Below are 2,224 nucleotides of genomic sequence, written 5' to 3' on the forward strand. Positions count from 1 at the left end.
TCAATCCCAACCACCACCATAGCCTCCTCCACCGTGACCCCCTCCACCAAAGCCTCCACTACCACCATATCCCCCACCTCCATGTCCTCCTCCACCACCATATCCTCCTCCTCCACCGCCTCCATGTCCTCCTCCCCCACCATATCCACCACCTCCATGTCCTCCTCCACCGCCATATCCACCACCTCCATGTCCTCCTCCACCACCATATCCACCACCTCCATGTCCTCCTCCACCGCCATATCCACCACCTCCATGTCCTCCTCCACCATAACTTAAATCATACCCTCCACCACCATGGCCTCCTCCAAAACCTCCACCACCGCCATGGCCACCACCTCCTCCATATCCTCCACCGCCATGGCCACCACCTCCTCCATATCCTCCACCGCCATGACCACCACCTCCTCCATATCCTCCACCTCCGTGCCCACCACCTCCTCCATATCCTCCACCTCCGTGCCCTCCACCATGACCATAAGATGGTTTCTTGATGTACACTCTAAAAAAGGAACAAAATATGATTTGCATTAAAATGTAATCACCCAGGAAGAAAAACATTTTTGGCGGAAACGTTGGCAATTAATTTGATTTGCTTGAATCATTTTAAACAAGTTTTAGATTTTACTATTCTGTATCTGCAACGGTTTATTATTTTGAAAATGAAAGTTTTGTATTATTTCACATAAAATAATATGCATCAACGAATTTTTGACCGCAGTCAACATAATATTAGGTAACTATATAAATATTATTTATACGTAACTATAGCTATGTAAGTATACTTACGGAACAGGGACTTCTACAGGCTTCTTCACAATGATATATTTGTAGACAGGAACTTTAACTGGTACTTTGAAAGGTTTAGGGATCTTGATGACTTTGTGAATTGGTACAGGCACATAGTGTGGAACTTTTATTGGGTGTGGAACAGGGACATGCTTAGGGACAGAGACAGTCTTTACAATGGGCACAGGATGGATTTTAAGCACAGGCACAGGAAGTCCAATCGGTATTGGCTTTCCTATTGCCACCAGCTTAGGAATGGGGATTGGCTTAGCTACTGGTACAATCTTAGGAATTGTTTTCACGACAGGTACTTTTACAGGAATGGGGACCTTGTGAGGGATGTGAATAATATGTGGAACAGCAACAGGTTTATGGATGGGAACAGGGTGAGGAAAAGGCACAGGGTGAGGCACTTTAATTGTCTTATATACAGTCTTAAGCGGTTTTTTCCAGCCGTGTCCATCACCTTGTACTGTGCATATAAGAACTAATCCGACCAGGGTCTGGATTAACAAGCAATGTATCGGTCTAGCCTTCATGTTGCAGAAAGGCTAGTTGGGCCTCTAGACCTAGAAATATCAGGAAAATGTGAAATTCAGCAAAGAGAATAAACAAATATTTAATCTTATTTTAATTCCTTTGAATACCTTATTCAATACGACTTAGGTAATATTACAATGTTCTAAAAGAGATGAAAAATAGGTAGATAGTCCATTTGAAAGTTGCTTGCACAATTTCATCTTTGTTTTGTGTTTACCCTGTAACAATTATTAAAAGAGAACGTTTATGTATTAAAACTTTGTTACCTATCGTATATTTATATTAGTAAATACTACTACTACTCCAAATGGGCTGAATAAAAAAAATGTGGTATTATCTAACTGTACAATGAGCAGTTTTAAACTCACCAGGCAAAACACAGTGCAGGTAATACTACAGAAAAACTTCCACTAAACAAGTGTACGTTACGATTTCTAGAAGCTGACTTAGCTTCTTCACTTCTAACACAGGTTTAAATACTCCCAGCTTCTGACCTAAATGGCGAACAGTGCTCTAGACCCAGTTCGGCAAGTAACCTTGTTCTCTTACCTGTACCTCCTTCGGCTCGATGACAACGTGCTTACTGTTCGCAGCGCGCTCTGTGAGTAGTTTACCGACATTAATCCATTTCACTACTTTAGAATACTGTAAATATAAAAAGCAAACTGATATTTTTGGAGTTTTCAAACTTTCCGGAACTAACAGTTCGGTAGGACAGACCAATTGATGTTTCCAGGAGGTACGGATGCCCTGAAGAGCAGTCAAGTTCATTGCGAGCCAATGACCCAGTTCACTGCTAGCCTAAATAGTTCTGTGGCCTGTGTGAGCCTACTTAACTACCGCTTTTGATAAATGACGTGTTGCGCTTTGTTGTGCATTTCAGAGTCACGTACTT

At 42.2% G+C, this 2,224-nt stretch overlaps 1 protein-coding gene across 1 annotated transcript; it reads right to left on the reverse strand.

Moving 5' to 3' along the window:
* On the reverse strand, positions 1–2,011 carry LOC106472684 (heterogeneous nuclear ribonucleoprotein 87F-like). Its single transcript, XM_022379958.1, has 3 exons — positions 1,879–2,011; positions 790–1,358; positions 1–502 (listed from the first exon to the last, which is right to left on the reverse strand). Exons 2-3 carry the CDS (start codon positions 1,326–1,328, stop codon positions 1–3), a joined length of 1,041 nt encoding a protein of 346 aa, XP_022235666.1. The 5' UTR covers positions 1,329–1,358; positions 1,879–2,011.
* Positions 2,012–2,224: the final 213 nt, after the last annotated feature.

Source organism: Limulus polyphemus, unplaced genomic scaffold, assembly GCF_000517525.1.
Source record: "Limulus polyphemus unplaced genomic scaffold, Limulus_polyphemus-2.1.2 Scaffold5, whole genome shotgun sequence".
In the NCBI taxonomy this organism is placed as follows: Eukaryota; Metazoa; Arthropoda; class Merostomata; order Xiphosura; family Limulidae; genus Limulus; species Limulus polyphemus.

Bases quoted from the DNA above. Each gene is read 5' to 3' on its own strand.
- LOC106472684 (XM_022379958.1), bottom strand. From the start codon at position 1,328: ATGAAGGCTAGACCGATACATTGCTTGTTAATCCAGACCCTGGTCGGA. The intron at 503-789 runs GTAAGTATACTT...TTCCTTTTTTAG, and splicing joins CCTGTAGAAGTCCCTGTTCC to AGTGTACATCAAGAAACCAT.